At 46.7% G+C, this 18,388-nt stretch overlaps 1 protein-coding gene and 1 pseudogene across 1 annotated transcript in view; both read right to left on the minus strand.

Moving 5' to 3' along the window:
- Positions 1–9,510: 9,510 nt before the first annotated feature.
- LOC118591652 lies at positions 9,511–9,609 on the minus strand (annotated as a pseudogene).
- Positions 9,610–11,869: 2,260 nt separating this feature from the next.
- Adk (adenosine kinase) overlaps positions 11,870–18,388 on the minus strand; it is a 418,246-nt gene continuing 411,727 nt past the window's right edge. Inside the window, exon 11 of the mRNA XM_036199883.1 lies at positions 11,870–12,392. Within this exon, the coding sequence (XP_036055776.1) occupies positions 12,268–12,392 (125 nt within the window). The 3' untranslated portion in view covers positions 11,870–12,267. The remainder of the gene's footprint in view (positions 12,393–18,388) is intronic.

Raw genomic sequence — 18,388 nt, forward strand, 5'->3', positions numbered from 1 at the left:
AGTCCAGGTGTGGGGAACGTGAGGGGATGGCGAGAAAGAGGATGGTGGGAAAATGGATCACCAGCATCCTGAGCGATGGAGTCAGACTGTTTTTAGATGGGCTTTCACACTCGGGAGGGACGGTCCCCTGACTGTGCTTCCACGGCCAACTCTCAGTGTCTCATTTGTTCACATGGAGGATCATGTTTATTCCCCTGGCCCCTAAGGCCTGGTCCTGTTGAAGTAGTCACACGCCCGTGGTTAGCATGCCATGGAAACCTGCTCTGCAAAGCTGTGCTTGGCAGCAGGAATAACTGACCAGCATTGGAGGGTTTCTCTGTACTGGCCGTTATTTGGCCTCGGTGGGCAGTGAGGCTTTTGAGCTGGCAACTCTAACAGAGTCTTCTGTGTATGTGAATGCCTGAGGACTGAGGCCAGAGGAGGGCAGTGGCCGGCTCTATCGCTCTCCATGTATTCCCTTGAGGCAGAGTCTCTCATTGGATATAGGCAGGTGGTGGAAAGCCCCAAAATTCTCCTCTCTGCACCCCTGAGCTGATGTTGGGGTCATAGGTATGGGGTTTTTTTTTGTTGTTGTTTTGTTTTGTTTTGTTTTGTTTTTTGAGACAGGGTTTCTCTGTGTAGCTTTGCGCCTTTCCTGGATCTCGCTCTGTAGCCCAGGCTGGCTTCGAACTCACTAAGATCCACCTGCCTCTGACTCCCGAGTGCTGGGATTAAAGGCATGCATCACCCCGCCCGGCTGTTTTAAGGCTTATTTCTACTTTTCTTGATCTATACGAGTGTTGGGGCTTTGTGCATGGAAGTGCAGTTGCAGCAGAGGACAGAGTCATCAACAACCCCCATGTGGATACTGGGACTAGAACCTGGATCCTCTGCAAGAGCAATATGCACTCATGACTTCTGAGCCAGCTCTCCAGCCTCAGCCCTTGCCTTCTACATGGGTGCTGGGGATTTGAACTCAGGTCCTCAGCTTGTACAGCAGTTGCTCTTACCCACTGAGCCTCTCTCCAGGGCCCCCCCCCCCACCCCCAGCAGGATTTTCTAAAATCAGGTGATCAGATAGGCAAGATAACAGTTTGGGTAGTATTAGGTTCTGCATGACAGTGATTTAGCCAACACTTAGTGGATGAAAGAAAACAACTCACACAGTAGACAAATAAGGCCTGGCAGACAATAATACTTAGCTCTCAGCCAGATGAGGAACTTGGCAAAGGGTTATACTGTTTCTGCATTTGTAACATGCAGCCTTTGTTCTTACACCCTCTCTCTAAAGCTAACCTAACTCCTCCAGGACAAGAAGTGTACATACCAGTGTTGGTGAACTGCCAGACCACTTGTCCATTTACTGGTTTAGAAAAAGGGTGGAGGCCCAGATAGGTGGCAGAGGACACGGCCCTACACTGAGGAGCTGCAGATAGGCACACGTGTGCCAGAGGACACGGCCCTACACTGAGGAGCTGCAGATAGGCAAACGTGTGCCAGAGGACACGGCCCTACACTGAGGAGCTGCAGATAGGCAAACGTGTGCCAGAGGACACGGCCCTACACTGAGGAGCTGCAGATAGGCACATGTGTGCCGTCTCCACCTGTTTTCTTACTGGGTGGCAGTGGGAGGGTAGGTCCTTAGACAGAGGGACCAGCTTCAGCTGAGTAGTGCCTGACTTAGTGTGAGGTTGACTGTGTGAGGAAGTTTAATCCCAGCACTCAGGAGGCAGAGGCAGAGGCAGTTGGATCTCTGTAAGTTCCAAGCCAGCCTGGTCTACAGAGCAAGTTCTGGGACAGCCAGGGCTACACAGAGAAACCCTGTCTCAAAAACAACAACAACAACAATAACAACAACAACAACAACCCCCCAAACAAAATAAAAGAGGAAGGGGTTATTTTGATGTACATTTTTTTGAGGTTTCAAGCCTTTGGCTTCACTGAATCTGTGGCGGTGGCAGGCCTGCACTTTATAGCGTGCACATCACGGTGGGAGAGGTCTGCGCAGTGGCAGGCTGTTGAGTTCACAGCAGATGGGAGGTGTGAGAATGGTAGAATGTGTGTCCTCGCCGTGACCCACTTCCTCTGTCTAGGCTTTACCTCCTAAAGTTTCCAGAACTTTCCAAAATAGTCCCATTAGCTGGGGACACAGGAGTCTGTGGGGAGACAGACAGTTCATGTTCAAATCATAGATTACTGGATGGAATTGACTGATCCCAAACCAGAGTTCCAGAAACAGAGATATCAGCGCTCTTCTACGCCAGGAGGAAGTGGGTCACGAAGCCGTTTGCTGGCCATTCGACAAGGCTGAGACGCCACCAACCACCAAGACTTCTGCTGTTTGCCAGGACCTTTCTGTTAGAAAACTCACTATATAAGGGGTATGTGAGTGTGTCCCCCACCCCTGGGTACTGACTAGGTCACAACCGATTTCTTCCTAGTCACAAAGAAAACAAGAAACAGACCCCACTTCCAGCACCCTTAAGAGATGGGGAGCATGGGGCTGGCTGTGCGCAGTGAAACTGCCAGTGCCTGCCTGCCAGGTATACATGTTCACAAAGCTCTAGACTGGGCAGAGTGGCATGCACGTGTGACAGCTCAGCGGAGACAGGGGAGCAGGAGAGCAAGACCTTCCTTCCCGCACAGTGACCACGAGTCCAGCCTGGCCTGCACGATAGCCTTTCTCAAGAAACAGACTCTGTGAGGCCCAGGATCACCTGCCTGGTTGATGCCAGTGAGCAGGCGAGCCAGCACCCACAGCCTCCTTCTCCTCTCAGGATGGCCCACGGTTTTCCGGAGTGTGGTGGTTTGAATATGAATGTCCCCATAGGCTCCTATACGCTTAGGGAGTGGCACTATTTGAAAGGATTAGGAGGTGTGGCCTTGTCGGAGGAAGTCTGTCTGTGGGGGTGAGGGTAGGGTGTGGGGGCTTTGGGGTTTCAAAAGTCAAAGCTAGTCCCAGACAGTCTCTTCCTGCTGCCTGTGGATCCATATGCAGAACTCTCAGCTCTTTCTCCACCACCCTGTCTGCCTGCATGCTGCCATGCTTCCCGCCATGATGACAGTGAACTGAACCTCTGAACTGTAACCCAGCCCCAATTAAATGCTTTGCTTTGTAAGAGTTGCCGTGATCCATGGTGTCTCTTCACAGCCATAGAACAGTGACTGAGACACCGAGTTTCTGAAAGCCAGTCTCTACGGAGCATGGGGAGGCTCCTGAGGTGCCCATGGGGAGGTGATATTGTCACCCACCCACATCCCAAGAGTCTGTGATATTGGCTCCATGAAGACAAAGCCTGGAGGCCCTGGTGCTCCGAGCATGTGAGCAACTCAGTGTTTGTGGAGTGAAGGAATGCAATGAGACAGTGGGTCACAGAGGGACGGCTATGGAGTTACAGCACAAAACACAATGCGTATTTTAAAGCCAGACATGGTGGCTCATGCCTGCAATCCAGTCACTAGGTAACTGAGGCAGGAGGGTTGCTTGTGACTTCCAGGCCAACTTGGGCTACATACAGAGTGAGACTGGGCATCACACACATACACACACACACACACACACACACACACACACACACACACAGAGAGAGAGAGAGAGAGAGAGAGAGAGAGAGAGAGAGAGAGAGAGAGAGAGAGAGAGATTTTAATAGATTTATTTTTTGGTTTTTTGAGACAAGGTTTCTCTGTGTAGCTCTGGCTATCCTGTCTGTAGCCCAGGCTGGCCTCGAACTCAGAGAGATCCCCCTGCCTCTGCCTCCTGAGTGCTGGGATTAAAGGTGTGTGCCACCACTACCAGGTTTAAAAAAAAAAAAATTCATATCTAAATGAGTTTTATCTTCCAAAGAATTCACCTTGTAGGCTTATATATATTTACTCTAATATGCTTCATGGTTTCAAAATTCTTTCACAAAAATCACATTTAAATTTTGAGTGTTTATTTATTTATTTTTTTTGAGACTAGTCTCACTGGATATAGTTCTGGCTGGTCTAGAACTCACAAAGATATGCCTAACTCTGAATCCTAGGTTCTGGGATTAAGTATGCACTACCTCTTGGTCTATTTTTATTTTATTTTTTTATTTTGTGTGTGTGTGTGTGTGTGTGTGTGTGTGTGTGTGTGTGTGTACTACAGCATGCTCATGGAGGTCAGAGGACAACTTGTGAGACACCCTCTTCTGCCTTCTGTAGACACCAGGCACACATACGCTACACAGACATACATGCAGCCAAAACATCCATACACATAAAATAAATTAAAATAAGGTAGAGGGGCTGCAGAGATAGCTCAGCGGTACAAGGGTGTGGTCAGTTCAGTTCCTAGGAACCTGTAGAGTCACTCACAAGTCCGGTACCTCCAGCTCTGTAGATCTGAAGCCCTCTTTTGTGTCTGAGGGCATGCACACATGTATTTACTCACACAGAGAAACACAAACAGCTGCTAAACTCTAAGATAAACAGAATCTTGGGGCTGGAGAGATGGTGGAGCTATTAAGAGCACTGGCTGCTCTCCCAGAGTCCTGGGTTTCATTCCCAGCACCCAGTGGTGGCTCACAACTATCTGTGACTCCAGTTCCAGGGATCCGATACCCTCTTCTGACCTCTGCAGGCACCAGGACACATGTGGTGCCCGTACAAGCATGCTGGCACATACCTGTATCCATAAATTTAAGAATAAAATAAGAAGGAAAAAAAAAGAAAAACAAAAACAAGGATAAAATAAGAAAAAGTGGAAAGCAACAGAAGCCACGCACGCGCGCGCGCACACACATACACACACACACACACACACACACACACACACACACACAGATTCTTTTTAGGCATCCCTCCTAGGGGACATTAATAAGCCACAGAATCCAAAGCTTTGTTGCTTTATGGTTACATCTCTTCTTCCATCTAAACACAATTTTCTTATTCAGATAACTTATCATATTCATCAAACTTTTTCCCCCCAAGATGCTTGTGGTGGCCCACAAGGTTTCCTAGTGAGACCTTACTCAAGAGTCCGGGAATCTGAGCTTGCTCTACCCAGCAGGAGATGATTTGGCCTGGGGCGTGGTTACCAGGTGTTTGGAAGGGTCTACGTGTGGCTGCCCGGTGTACTTTGATCTAGCAAGGGGTAGGTCTTTTGCCTTTCCCCTTGTCATATTATATAAAGACCTTTTGAATAAAGCTCTGAGTGGCTGGGTATTGACCCAGGGCTATCCTGAATCTCTGTCTTTCTTATCGTCTCTTTCTATCTTTCTAATATTTCCTCATTCCTTTCTCTTCCACCCAAGAACCCTTCAAAAGGTGAGAGCATGTCGGGGCTGGACTCCAGCAGACTCACATAGATGCTTATTTGTACCAAGCTTTTTTGTAGGCCGACAACTCACAAATAACAACATAGAAACTTCTTTTCTTATCAATTATGAAAGCCTGGCCTACAGCTGCAGCTTGTTCTTAACTAGGTCTTATAATTTAAATTAACCCATTTCTATTAATCTATGTCCTGCCACATGGCTCATGGCTGTTTCCTTTCCTCCTGCACATTTGGCTTGCTCTGCATCTCCTCACCTCTCTGCCATACTTCTTCCAGAGTCCTGTCTCCAGAAATCCTGCCTAACTTCTTCCTGCCTAGTTATTGGCCATTCAGCTCTTTATTAAACCAATCAGAAGGGGCCTTGGTGCCAGGTAGTGGTGGCACACGCTTTTGATTCCAGCTCTCAGGAGGCAGAGGCAGGCAGATCTCTGTGAGTTTGAGGCCAGCCTGGTTCCAGGACAGGCTCCAAAGCTACAGAGAGAAACCCTGTCTCGAAAAAACAAAACAAAACAAAAAACAAAAAAGCCCTCGGGGTGGGGGGGTGACTTGGCAAAGACACATCTTTGCAGTGTAAACAAAGATTGTGCAACACTTATTGCTGGGTGCGGTGGTGCAAGCTTTTAATCCCAGCCTTTGGGAGGCCGAGGCCAGTGAGACTCTGAATTTGAGGCCAGTCTAGTCTTTACAGTGAGTGAGTTCCAGACAGCCAGGACTGCATAGAGTCCTTGTCTCAAAACCAAAACCAAAACCAAACCAAACCAAACCAAACCAAAGATATTTATTAACTGATGGTGGCATTGAGCATCTTTGACAGCTAGACTGAGTATCCATCATAATGAACTGAAATCAGTGAGCTCTCATGGAACAATTGTTACACTCCATGTAAACAGCCTTTCTGAATCTCTAAGGTTTGAATAGGAGTTGCCTTGTAGAGGGGTCAAACAATGTCCTAGGGCACACACTGTGGAGAGGTTGGTTTGACTCCAGGTCAGAATTGATAGTTCCATCAGTTAAACCTTTTGATATTTACTGAGGTAGAATGTAGTATTTCTGAACATGGTATTCCATCCTATCCAGGGACTGTGACTTACACAGCAGCCCGTTGGTAAGCATGGGAGACTGGAGACACTGATGAGCAGTTTAGAGTATTTGCTACTCTTGCAAAGGACCAGCGTTTGATTCCCAGCACCTACCTGATGGCTCATAACCATCTGTAACTCCAGTTCCCATTCATTGCCCTCATCTGACCTCTACACACACATGGTACACATACATAAATGCAGGCAAAATACCTACATTCATTGAAATTAGTTTTTTCTTGGTCTGTTTATCCATCACTGACCTGGAACTCACTCTGTAGACCAGGCTGGCTTTAAACTCAGAGATCCACCTGCCTCTGCCTTCAGAGAATACATCTTTAAATAATAAATTTAAAACCTAGGTCATCGGGGCTGGAAAGATGGCTCTGAGGTTAAGAGCACCAGCTGTTCTTCCAAAGGACCTGGGTTCAATTCCCAGCACCCACATGGCAGCTCACAACTGACTGTAACTCCAATTTCAGGGGACCTCACACCCTCACACAGACATACATGCAGGCAAAACACTAATGCTTATTGAAGAAAAAAAAGAAAACCCTGGGTCATCAAGAGAGATGGCTCAGTGGGTAAAGGAGCCTGTTGCCTAGCCTGACCTGGGTTCAACCTCGGAATCTGACATGGTAGAAGGAGAAAATGGATTTCTGTAAGTTGTCTTTGGACCCCCACAAGTAGGTCATTGTACAGATGTATACCCTCTCTAGCAAATAAATGAAGAAATAATTTGGGGAAGATTATTTTTATTTTATATGCATGAGTGCTTGCCTACATGTATGTCTCTGCACCATGTGTGCACCTGGTGCCTAAGGAGGCTTAGAAAAGGGCATCAGATCTCCTGGAGCTGGAGTTACAGATGACTGTGAGCTACTGGGAACCAAACCCAGGTCCTCTACAAGAGCAGAAACTGCTTTAGTTCCTAAACCATCTCTCCTGTCCCAATTAATAAAATAAAATAAAATGCACAGGGCATGGTAGTGCACGCCTTTAATCTCAGCACTCAGGAGGCAGAGGCAGGCGGATCTCTGAGTTCAAGACCAGCCTGGTTTACAGAGTGAGTTTCAGGACAGCCGGGGCTACACAGAGAAACCCTGTCTCAGAAAAATAAAATAAAGTGTATAATGAAGCTGAGTGTGGTGGTGCACAACTCTAATCCTAGTGCTCAGGAGGCAGAGGTAGGTAGATTTCATTGAGTTCTAGATTAGCCAGGGATACACGGTAAGATCCTATCTCAAAAACAAAGCAAAGTTGGGCAGTGGTGGCACATGCCTAGCCTGGTCTGCAGAGCGAGTTCCAGGACAGCCAGAGCTACATGTACAGAGAAACCCTGTCTCCAAAAACAAAACAAAGCAAAAATGTAAAACTATTCCCTTTGCTTGTTTGAAACAAGGTCATATGTAGCCTAGGTTGGCCTTGAACTCACCTAGTGGAATATGACCTTGAACTCCTGATCCCTGTCCCCCTCCCTCCCAAGTGTTGGGATTAAGGTGTGTACCACCACATCCAAGTCTAAGTGATGCTGGGGATTAAACCTAGGGCTTTGTGCATGCCAGCATTCTAGCAACCTGGCCATATTTTGAGCACCCCCGCCCTCAAATACACACACACACACACACACACACACACACACACACACACACACACACGTATGTACACAGAGAGCCCATTTATTGTTGTTTTAAAAATATTTTTTATTTTTTTTCCGAGACAGGGTTTCTGTTGTTTTGGTGCCTGTCCTGGATCTCGAGCTGTGGATCAGGTTGGCCTTGAACTCACAGACATCTGCCTGGCTTTGCCTCCCGAGGGCTGGGATTAAAGGTGCATGCCACCACCACACGGCGTGAGGTCGTTTCTATTAATACAGATCAATGGTGTCTCTCTGCTCTAAACTTGCTGTTTCCATTCCTCACTGGGGATATGACAGCGCTCTCTCGCTCTCTCTTTCTCTCTCTCTCTCTCTCTCTCTCTCTCTCTCTCTCTCTCTCTCTCTCTCCCCACAGCCTGGGTGTGTAATCCAAACTAGCCTTGAACTTGAGTCTCCTGCTGTGGTCACAGGTGTGTGCCACCACAGCAGGCCTCCAGTCTTTATAACTTCCTAGGGTCCCTGGACTTTGTTTTTTTTGCTGGTTGCAGATGGCCACCTGTAGAGGTATCTTCAAATACTTGCTGTGTTGAGGTTCCATCTTTCAAAGGTGGTAGGTACTCCCCTTGGGATCTCAGGAAACTGCCCCGCCCTTAGCGGGGTTCTGCTTGCTCAGAGGCTCTGGAGAAAGACTAGCTAGCTGTTTCAGGGTGGAGGCCAGACTGTTCTTTGCAGCCCCCTTCCTTTTTGACTGTTGGCCTGACCCTCTCAGCTATTTCGATCTCCTGTAGACCCTGTCACATGGCCTACAGCGCTGAGGCCATCAGTGGCACGGAGGTCCTCCTTGAACTTCCAGTCCCTCTGGTTTCCCCTGCCCTCCTCTGCTGCTTCCAGCTAGGGAAAGCCCTCTGCTTTGTCAGGCTGGTGTGACTAGACCAAGGCTCCCCAGAGTCCAGTGGACTCTTACTTTAGGGTCCGACTCCCTCAATAGATCTACAGTGTCCTTGCAGCCATGTTACATGTCACAGGCTACCGGGATTAGGGCCAGGCATCCCTGTGGAACTACCAAGCCTTTCAAAGCTCTCATTTCTTTATCTTCCACACACGGCGGTCCAGCATCACCCTTCCCTTGAAAGGAGAGTAGGAGTCAGTCTTGTCTTTGTGGAGAAAATAAATTACAGACACCATTACACCCCAAACTTACATGGACACTGCGCTTTCAGCTTACACCCCTAAACCCCTAATATCAGGCTCAGTTAAATTCATCTGGTGGATCTAAGACTTGAGACGGCTGCATTTTGACACACCGTTAAGTGGCATTTGCCTGGAAAGCTGGCTTTTGTCTGTTGGTTCCTGAAGTAGTGATCAGACGCCTTGAAACTGGGATGACATGGATAGAGCAGGGAACAGTGGTCTGGTGACTACTGGAAGGCCTCAGGGTGAAGCCACTGAGGCTTGGAAGTCCTTTGGCTATTGGAGCTACTTTACAGAATTCAGTGTTACCTAGCAAAGGTAAATACACACATATATCTTTACATTTGATAAAATATATATTTATTAATATGGAGTCCTTCACAAATTAGCATCATCCTTGCACAGGGACCATGCTATTCTTCTCTGTATCATTCATCTTGGTATGTGTGCTGCTGAAGCAAGACAGGTAAGTGTGATAGTTTTAAAAACCATAGGCTCACCCCTTCCCCCACATATATATATATATATATATATATATATATATATATATATATATATATATATATATAACATCCATGGCTATGTGAACCAGGCTGGTTTCTGCACTAAACTGAGGGCTCTGAAGACACATGATGGCCACATACTTACATTTCTCAACTGCTCTTTAAATTTTTTTTTTTTTTTAATTTAATGTGTATGAGTCTTTTACCTGCAAGTATGTCTGTTTACCAATTATGAGTATTGCCCGTGGAGGCTGGAAGAGGGCATAGGATTCCCTGTAACTGGAGTTACGGACAGTGTGAGCTGCCATGTGGCTGCTGGGAATTGAATCTGAGTCCTCTGGAAGAGCAGCCAGTGCTCTTAAGTCTTAGGGTAAAATGCAGAAGTAAATATTCTGACTTGGCCAAGGAGTGGTGGTGCACGCCTTTAATGCCAGCACTGGGGAGGCAGAGGCAGGCAGATCCCGGAGTTTGAGGCCAGCCTGGTCTACAGAGTGAGTTCCAGGACAGCCAGGACTGCACAGAGAAAGCTGGCTATAAGAAAACAAAAATGGAAAAGCTACAGTCACAACTGGCCTGCACTGACTGAACACTGCACGCATGCTGGACACACCACCTCTAGAAACAGAAAGGACAACTTATATGATGGGAGAAAATAGTTTTAGTCATCATATGGAACATACTGAAAATACAACTTAATAGTAAGACAAATTCCTCACTTACAGAATCAGAAAAGGATCTGAAAACACATCAGGCCGAATGGTAACATACAGAGCTGACAGCATGTGAAGAGATGCCCAAATCAATAGTCATTAGGGAAATCAAGGGAAAACTACTTCATATCCACTATGATGGGTGTTAAGATGTAAAACAAGTGTCTGTGGGTGAGGATGTGTGCAAAGTGGGAACCTTGTGTTGCTATTAGGAATCTCAAGGGGTGCAGCCACTCCAGGAAACAGTTCTGGGGCTCCTCAACATGTCTACCACAATTACCTGAGCCCTGCAACCACATCGTGCTCTGGCTTTTCTTGTTCACCTGCTGGAGGCTTGGTCCCCAGTGAGGCAGTATAAATGTGGAATTCCTCATCAAAAAGCAAACAGTTCTGTGTGCTTGTGACCCCAGTGCTGGGGAGGCAGAGCCAGGCAGATCCCTAGAGCCTGGGCCATTCAAGTTCTAGGCCAAGAAGAAATCCTGCCTCAAATACAAGGTGGGCACTGCATGGAAGACACCTGGGGCCGACTTCTGCCCTCTACAAGCATATGCTTGCACCTTAATCTACATGCATACCCTCATACACATAGCTCCTTCAGTAGGCTGGCTGTCACTGTGAGGACAGGCAGGGATGAGTGTCGGATTAAATGTGTGGAGAAGCTGGGAGTGTAACACACTTCTGTAAATATAAAAACATGCTTTTGGTTTTGGAAACAGGCTTTTATGAAGTAGCGCAGGCTGGCCCTGAGCTTGTGATTGCCTATCTCAGCTTCCCAAGTGCTAGGATTATAGCTATCACAGCCAGAGGGGATGGGAAGCTCTGTGGTTGTTTGGGGAAGTTTTTGTGGTTCCTTCAAAAACGTTACATATGACCAGGAGTGGTGAAGCAGAGGCAGGTGGATCTCTGTGAGTTGGAGGCCAGCCTGGTCTACAGAGTGAGTTCCAGGCCAGATAGAACTACACGAGTCCCTGTCTCAAAAGAAAAAGTTTACATATGATCTAGCAATTCCACTCCCACACGTCACCCTGAAAGGAAAACACAAACCAAATACAATGCTCACTGCTCTCTTATAACGTGCATGTATGTATACACACACACACACACACACACACACACACACACACACACACACATATATTTATATATAATGTGCTAATTTCTTTCCCTCATCCCATCAATAAAATCATATAGGGCCCAGTACTAAATAACAATTTCTTCCTTAGTTTTATTGAGCATAAGCCAAGACAGAAAAGATTCCTATACGACAATTTTTTTGTATCAAATTACAGAGTACCATCAGGAAGCACAAGGTTATGATTCAAATATCATAATGCAAATGTTGGGGGGAATCAGTTGTCCCAAGTCCATCATATGTCTGAAGCACACTGAAGAGCTTATGTGCAATAATTTGGTGTGACAAACATTTCTGTACCTTCTTTGACCAGTTATCAGGTATATATCTCTCTCTATATATGATGTGTGTGCATACACACTTCCAAATTAAATATATTCATATAAAAAGCTCAAGAATGATGTTAGCATTATTTTCTTTAAAAAGTCTATTATATTAAATTGCACCTGTATTTAAAGCAGAAATGTAAAAAAGAAAAAGAAAAAAACGATCAATTTACTAAATACTGATGAATTTACAAACAATCAGAAATGAAACAGAAGTTTCTATTGAAATGCTGTGTTCCTGTTTGACATTTAAGAGGCGCTAACAAACTATGGAAATAACCATTTTCCCCCCGGATTTCAGAGACTAACGGTTCTAGGTGCAGTAGCGAGCCCTCTAAATTAATGAGAACCATGGTTGGCAGAGACAGCGGAGAAGTTACTCTTTCCTATGGCAGGAGCGCTCAGGACGTGCTCACCGCAGCTTGTGCGGCCCAGCCTGAGCTCTCCATCATTGGAAGTCCGGCTTCTCGGGGAAGGTGCAGCCAGTCCGTCTAATGATGACACTTGCTGCGTAGTGGCCCGCGCGGATGCATTCCGTCAGAGGCTTGTCATAGACCAGTTGAGAGAGGAACCCTAGAACAGACAAGAGAGAACCTAAGGGTTGTGTGATAGATTAGAAATATCAGGAGCTCAACTGTCACCCAGGACTCTTAAGTTTCACGGTGAGGGTTAATCTGGACTGTCAAGTTGATGGACGGAGATGGCGTACTAGGAGAGTCCGTCTGGACTGCCCATAAGCATGTTGGTAACCACGGGAGTGAGACGCACCCCGCTTGGGGACACTACCTAGGTAGCTGGGGCCTGAGTGGAGTAAGAAGGGGAGAGGAAGCCGGCAGTGCAGAGAGTCTCCGCTTCCGGGCGGTCATCTGTGAACTGCTTTGCTTTCCGGCAGCCTCTGAAGGTGTGAGAGACAAACCCTTCCTCCCCGATGTTCGCGCAGGCATTTAGTCAGAGGAAAGAAGTAAGAAACACACCACGCAGCACCGTGCTTCTCACCTAGAGGAGGTTTAAGGCAAGCTCTGGAGAGATGCATTTCTTGGGGTCTTTGCTGATCGAGTTACAGTTTAACTCCCTCCCCTTCCTTGTGGATTCCTTCTTTACTGGAACCCCTAGTACAGAGCGGTTCCAAGAAAACGCCACGGTCTCAGAGATGCCAAGTGCGGTCAGGCAGGGCGGTGGGCACCTGCAGGCTCGCGCTCGGGGGCAGAGGCAGGAGCGGCAGGCAGGGTTTCACAGTCACCCTGGGTTCCCGAGTGAATTCAAGACCTGCCTGAGCTATGTGAGAGTCTGTTTCAAAACCAACAAAATGAGAGAGAGAGAGAGAGAGAGACAGAGACAGAGAGAGAGAGAGAGAGAGAGAGAGACAGAGACAGAGAGACAGGAGAGACAGACAGCGAGAGAGAGAGAGAGAGAGACAGAGACAGAGACAGAGACAGAGACAGAGAAAGACAGAAAGACAGACAGACACACAGAGAGACAGAGAACACCTGTTATGAAGGTGTTCTTTCCAGAGGCAGCAATGAAAACCACTAATTTCTCCAGCTGAGCACCAGACTGGTCCGACAGTTACATAAAGATAATACTCTGCCGGGGTGGTGGCACACACCTTTAATCCCAGCACTCCGGAGGCAGAGGCAGGCGGATCTCTGTGAGTTCGAGGCCAGCCTGGGCTATGGAGTGAGATCCAGAAAAGGCGCAAAGCTACACAGAGAAACCCTGTCTTGAAAAACAAACAGCAAAACAAAAAAGAAACCAACCAACCAAACAAACAAAAACCAACCAACCAAACAAACAAAAAAAGATAACACATTGCCAGGCATGGTGGCGCACACCTTTAATCCCAGCACTTGGCAGGCAGGGTTTCTCTGTGTAGCTTTGCGCTTTTCCTGGATCTCACTCTGTAGCCCAGGCTGGCCTCGAACTCACAGAGATCCGCCTGCCTCTGCCTCCCGAGTGCTGGGATTAAAGGCGTGGGCCACCACCGCCCGGCAACAAATAAATTTCTAGACTGACAAGACAGACAGACAGAGAAGGCCAGTATGAATCCCGGAGGAGCAGTGATGTCACTATGGACTTGGCACATGAGATGGGATAATTAAGAATAGCTTAAATCACAGATCTTCCACATCAGGTGAACTGGTCACTTCTCTGAGAGACACAGGTTGTCAGAGGTCACTTCGCCTGGCCAGCCTTGTGGCTACTGTAAGTAAAAGCCATAGTGGGGGTGGGGCACTGGCGATCCCAGCAGAAGCAGGTAGTTCTGAGCTCCAGGGCAGCTAGGACTATACAGCATGACCCTGTTTCAGAAAGAGCTTCTTATAGAGAAGATCCCAGATCACTCTTGTCTTCATAAGCCCACCGTGTACCACCCCAAAGAGGCAGTGTGAGTTTGAGGCCAGCCTGGTCTACAGAGAGAGTTCCAGACAACCAGAGCTACACAGTGAGACCCTGTCTCATCTCTTCCCTCTAAAAACAGTTGGAAATGTCCATCTGGTGGGTTGAGGCAGGAACACTGCTAAGCACTCTATGGTATCAATAATGCCAAGGAGTAGAATTCCTAGTCCATTTTGACATGACAGGGTAGCACAACCTTCAATCCTAGCACTTGGGAGCTGCAGGCAAGAAGATGGGAGTTCAAGGTCATCCTCAGCCACTCAGTGAAGTTTGAGGCCATCTTGGGAAACAGGAGACTATACTTCAAAAACCAAAACAATAACACAAACAAAAAACCTGCACATATGCAAAATGCATCTCTCTAAGAACCCCATGGAATCTAGAAAACTGTTACCAGAACTACAGAGTTCAGTAAGGCTGGAAGACACCAACAGAAAAAAAATCAGCTGAAGGGCTACACCAGTGCACACACATGTACACAGGTAGCATTTACAGCTAACAGTGAACAGTTAAATACCTAGGGATATGTCTGGGAAAGTCGGGTAAGACCAGCCACTGCAAACGACAAGGCCACAGGAAGGAACAGAAAATAAACCCGGGTGACGGGGAGAATGAGCACTAGCAGGCTGAGACCTGCTGCCATCAGCTCTGCAGAACCTGTCACCCACTCAGGGCAGCACCAATCGAGAGCTGACAGGAAGCCGGTGAAACTTGGCTTTATCTAAGTCAAGCTTCCAGGGAGGCTGAGGCAGGAGTCCTGTCTGAGCATTGTCAGAAGACCCTGCCTCAAAACTCAGAAACAGAATTAAAAAGAAAGAAAAGAAACGGGGTGAAGGCCTGGGACACAGCTCAGTAGTAGAAAGCTTTCTAGCCTGCGAGAGGTTCAGTCCTCACTGTAGTGTGTAGCCATCCCAGCCTTGGCCCGGAAGTTCCAACCCCCACTGAGGCTTCGGTAATGGTCACGCCCACAAGGCGGGGCTGAGGGAGGAAGCTGAAGACCCAGGATGGAGAGGAGAGGTCTCTCTTGGCTCTGGGACCCTGGACGCTGGAGGTAGACCGAGCAGAGCTCTCCAGAGAACACCGCCGGACTGCGCCATACCTTTGCCAGACCCTGTAACCTACCTACCCCTTCATTTGTAGCTTGGGTCTGCTACTGCGACAACCCCCATTCCTAAGTGCAAACATTTACAGAAGACACAATAATTTGGATTTCATCAAACTCACTTTGTACCTTAGTAACAAGAAACAACTCAATTAAAAAAAAAAAAAAAAGCCAGCCAAGAGAAACACGTGCCAAATATATATGCCGAGTGCAGCAACGCCACCATGGTCACTAAAATGACAAAATGACAGAGTGAGACAGCCCAGATGCAGCCTTCGTGAGGGTTTGCACCCTCCCAAGCCTCAGGCATACTGACTCAGGGAATGTAAAGGAGACTTTACTGATCACTGCCTGAGTATGATGTGTGTGGGGGAAGGTATGCCACAGTGGGTGAGTGGTTCGGTTCTCCCCTTGCACCTTCACGAGAGTTCCAGGAACTGAATTTGGTTGTTAGGTTTGCCAGTGCATGCCTGTACCCAGTAAGCCATCTAACTGGCTCCTGGGAATGTAAAATGCCAAGACCACTTTGGAAAATGATTTATCAGTGTTTTAAAAAGTTAAGTTTGGGGCTGGAAAGATGGCTCAGTCATTAAGAACACAGACTACTCTGGCAGAAGACGGGAGTTCCAGTCCCAGCACCCACATGTCAACTTGCAACAGTTTGTAACTCTAGTTCCAGGGAATCCAAGCCCTCTTCTGGCCTCCTAGGGCACCAGGCACACAATGTGGTGCACAGACATACATGCAGGCAAGCACTCATACATATAAAATAAAATTAAATCTCATTATAAAAAGTTAAATTAGCCTACTATATGACTCAGTCATTTTATTTCTAGCTATTTACCCAATGTAAATGAATGCAGATATGTATAGACTTGTAAATGAACCTTCCCAGCAGCCTTATTGTGAAAGTTCCCAAGTGGAGGCCATCCAAATGGATGAGATGGGCAGGAAAGAAGGGTTAAGGGCAGGCATGGTTGAGATGCTCATAGGACTGGCATATCATACTTCAAAGTTTATAAAACTGCACTTAAGAATGTGTATTTTATTGTATGTCAATTATACTACAATAAAACAATTATACTACAATAAAGCCATAAAAACATAGAAGAAAGGAAGGAAGGAAGGGAAGAAGGAAGGAAAAAAGTGTAGTTACAAGTAAGATAGGACAAAACCAGAAAAACCTGTGCTACTACCCTCAGGGGTACCTGAGCTGCTGCTGAGCTCAAATGCTCAGAACTGAGGATAATGAGAAACTGTTCTGCAGGCCTTCCCTGAGGTCCTGGGCAGCACAGGGAGCAGGGTGGAGTTGAAGGTTAATTTGAAGCTGTGGTACAATGACCTGTAGAGATCATTACACCAGATTTATGTGCTTCCCCCAACTCCAAGGCCCAGAAAACGCTCTGTATTTGATAAAGAAAGTTTGTCCAATTACAGAAGAGAATTAATTTGGTTAATAGGATGATGTCTTTGGAAGAATGTGAAGTCATTCTCTCAAGAGTATTTTTTATCACAGAGATTTCAGGTAACAGGCGAAGGTCAATATAAGCTCATGCCAAACTATGAGACTGAAATGTTCGGCCCGCACAGTGAACGGAGCAGACTCCAGATTCAGAGGGGGATCGGCTTACAATGGAAACACGTCTATTAGAAGCCTTATGAGCAACATCTGTTTTCCTCATTCTTCCTGCTATGATCTTTGTGAGAAAAACATATGTGATGGAATGTTCTGTGAAGCTAAGTGCGGGCACCCTCCTTCTAAGAGAAGAACGGCTCTGAAGACTCATTTGCTTTGATGAGGAAAACCTGGATGCTGATAAAAGCTGAGACCTCTGGCCCCAGGAGAGTATCAGCTTTTCAATAATCTATTTTTAAAAACCAGCCAAGATGAATTACAGATATTGCATAATCAATTATAAGTGGGACCTTCAAAAAGTCATCTTTATTAGTCTTAAAGACCATATAAAGTTGTTTAATGTATATGCTATTAAAGAAAGATAAAGAATCCCTTCATAATGTGAGTGAACAAACAGCCTAAGTTCCCCCCAATACGGTCTTACTGTGCAGCCCTGGCTGCTCTGTAGCCCAGGCTGGCCTCTACTAACAGTGATCCACCTGCCTCTGCCTCCCCAGTGCTGGGGTTAAAGGTGTGCACCACCACACCTGGCTTCTAAGATACCTTTGTACCTTGAAAAAGATACGTAACATAAAATTGACTATTTTAACAATATTTATTTATTTATTACGTTTATTTATCTAGTGTGGAGGTAGATGTGTTGTCATGGCAAGTATGTGGAGGGGGAGGCCAATTTGCTGGAGTCAGTTCTCTCCTTCCACCAAGCAGGACTGGGGTATTGAACTCAAGTCTTTGGTCTCCATGGCAGGCACGCTGACACATTTAGCTATCCTGCCGGCCTCCATTAGCTCATTTCTTCTTCATTTTTTAAAAAGTTATTTTAAGATTTATTGTTTTTATGTGTATGGGTGTTTTACCTGCACATATGTCTATGTACCATAAGCCTGGTGCCCTTCGAGGCCAGAAAAGGGAGTCAGATCCTCTGACGCTGGAGTCACAGATGGTTGTGACCCGCCATGTTCTGGGAATCAAACTCGGGTCCTCCTTAAGTGTAGCCAGTGCTCTTATCCACTGAGCCATCTCTGCGTATCGGCTCAATCATGGCTAACCACATGCATCGCAGCTTGCTCATTCATTTACCTACAGGCTGAAGAGCATCTTGGTTGCTTCTGAGTCTTGTCATTTATAAGTAAAGCTGCTATAAACATTTGTGTACAGGTTTTTGTGCAGACATAAGTTTTCCACTCATTTGGGCAGCCAAGGAACACAATTGCCGGATCGTATGGCAAGCATATGTTTAGTGTGTAAGGAACTGCCAGACTAGTTCCCAAGTGGCCACCCTAGTTTTCATCTCACCCGCTGTGAGTCAGACTTGGGTGCTGCACATCTTTGGCATGTGTGCCACACATACAAATTCGAGATGCTGGTGCAATGAGGGGTAAGGATCGCCTCTGTTTTGAGACAAGATCTCATGTAGCCCAGGTTGGCCCCAAGCTC

The sequence above is a fragment of the Onychomys torridus genome, chromosome 9 (assembly GCF_903995425.1).
Source record: "Onychomys torridus chromosome 9, mOncTor1.1, whole genome shotgun sequence".
Taxonomy (NCBI): Eukaryota; Metazoa; Chordata; class Mammalia; order Rodentia; family Cricetidae; genus Onychomys; species Onychomys torridus.